This window comes from Pundamilia nyererei, unplaced genomic scaffold (assembly GCF_000239375.1).
Source record: "Pundamilia nyererei isolate P.nyererei 1_Seehausen unplaced genomic scaffold, PunNye1.0 scaffold00092, whole genome shotgun sequence".
In the NCBI taxonomy this organism is placed as follows: domain Eukaryota; kingdom Metazoa; phylum Chordata; class Actinopteri; order Cichliformes; family Cichlidae; genus Pundamilia; species Pundamilia nyererei.
In genome coordinates this window covers 610,101-611,298 of record NW_005187493.1, presented here as the reverse complement: position 1 = coordinate 611,298, position 1,198 = coordinate 610,101, and the positions used below count along the sequence as shown (strand labels likewise).

Genomic DNA, 1,198 nt, shown 5'->3' with positions numbered 1-1,198 from the left:
ATAATGTCATTTTGGTCAGCTGTTATCGAAGTGTTAGCTTTAATGCCCTTCTGCAAAGAGAAAGAAGACACTGTGGTGAGTCCTGAGTTCCCCATGGTCGTGCTTCTCTTTTACAGGGATTCCCATGATGAAACACACAGAATTATTTTATCATTCCACTTAAAAACCAACAGGAACAGAAACAAATGTGGGTTAAAAAGATGAAATAGAGCAAATTCATCATCAAGTGGAATGATCAATCATTGGAAGGCCTTTTTCCTCAAAAACACACAGACACAAAGAAAAACAGAGTCTACAAGCACAACCATTACCCTGTTTATAAGCAGATTTGTACAGAAACATTTTATACTGTTTTTTAATAATGTTATAATGTTTCTATATCCCAAATATAATCAAAACCTGCATACTAGTACACACTCTGTCAGGATAAATATACTATTCAAGGTTCTCCAGAGCCTACTCTTCCTCTTCTGTGAAACAAAGGACCACAAAAAACAGAGTAAGAGCTGACTATGCATTCATTGATCCTGGCTGTCTATCTCTATGGCACCCTATTACAAATACAATAACACTTAAGGCATTAATGAAGATTTTATTGATCTTATTACTGCTAAACTCAGCCACACACACACACACACACACACACACACACCTACCTGAAGCCTATCCTCCTTTCTCTTTGTGCTTATCTTATTTCTAAATTGATAAAGGACATTTCATTGATTGTTAAAGGAAGAGGAAGCAGATAAAAACAAACACTGTAGATGGTCCTTGAAAGGCCAGTACGTTCATTAATGGCACTTAAGATGAGGTGATTTTCAGAGAGTGTGCGTGCGCCTTTCAGAGGCAAGATCCAGAGACAGTGGTCTTGTGTCACAGTGTAGAAGGTCTGGCCAGAGTCGGCTCCAGAGCTGCAGGAGAGTTCACGGCTCCCAGGCTATGGAACCACAGAAATACCATCAGCATCATGCTGCGTGTGCTTTGACAGATGAGATTTGTTAACAGTAAGGTGGTCACACCACTGACCTCTCTATAATACCGTTGTTACACTGTAGCTCCCTCACCAGAATCTCCATTTCCTCCTTCAAATGGTGCATCCTACAAAAAAGAAAGAAATACTGCAATGGCAGTCGGGAAATGTCTTAATTTTACACACACACACACACACACACACACACACACACACACACACACACAC

The 1,198-nt window shown here is 40.0% G+C and overlaps 1 protein-coding gene across 3 annotated transcripts in view; it reads right to left on the bottom strand.

Moving 5' to 3' along the window:
• Positions 1-302: 302 nt before the first annotated feature.
• ikbke (inhibitor of nuclear factor kappa B kinase subunit epsilon) overlaps positions 303-1,198 on the bottom strand; it is a 16,995-nt gene continuing 16,099 nt past the window's right edge. For all 3 annotated transcript variants that reach the window (XM_013912510.1, XM_013912511.1, XM_005739457.2), the window contains exons 21-22: positions 1,027-1,098; positions 303-937 (exon numbers count right to left, since the gene is read on the bottom strand). In XM_013912510.1, the coding sequence (XP_013767964.1) occupies positions 874-937; positions 1,027-1,098 (136 nt within the window). In that variant the 3' untranslated portion in view covers positions 303-873. The remainder of the gene's footprint in view (positions 938-1,026; positions 1,099-1,198) is intronic.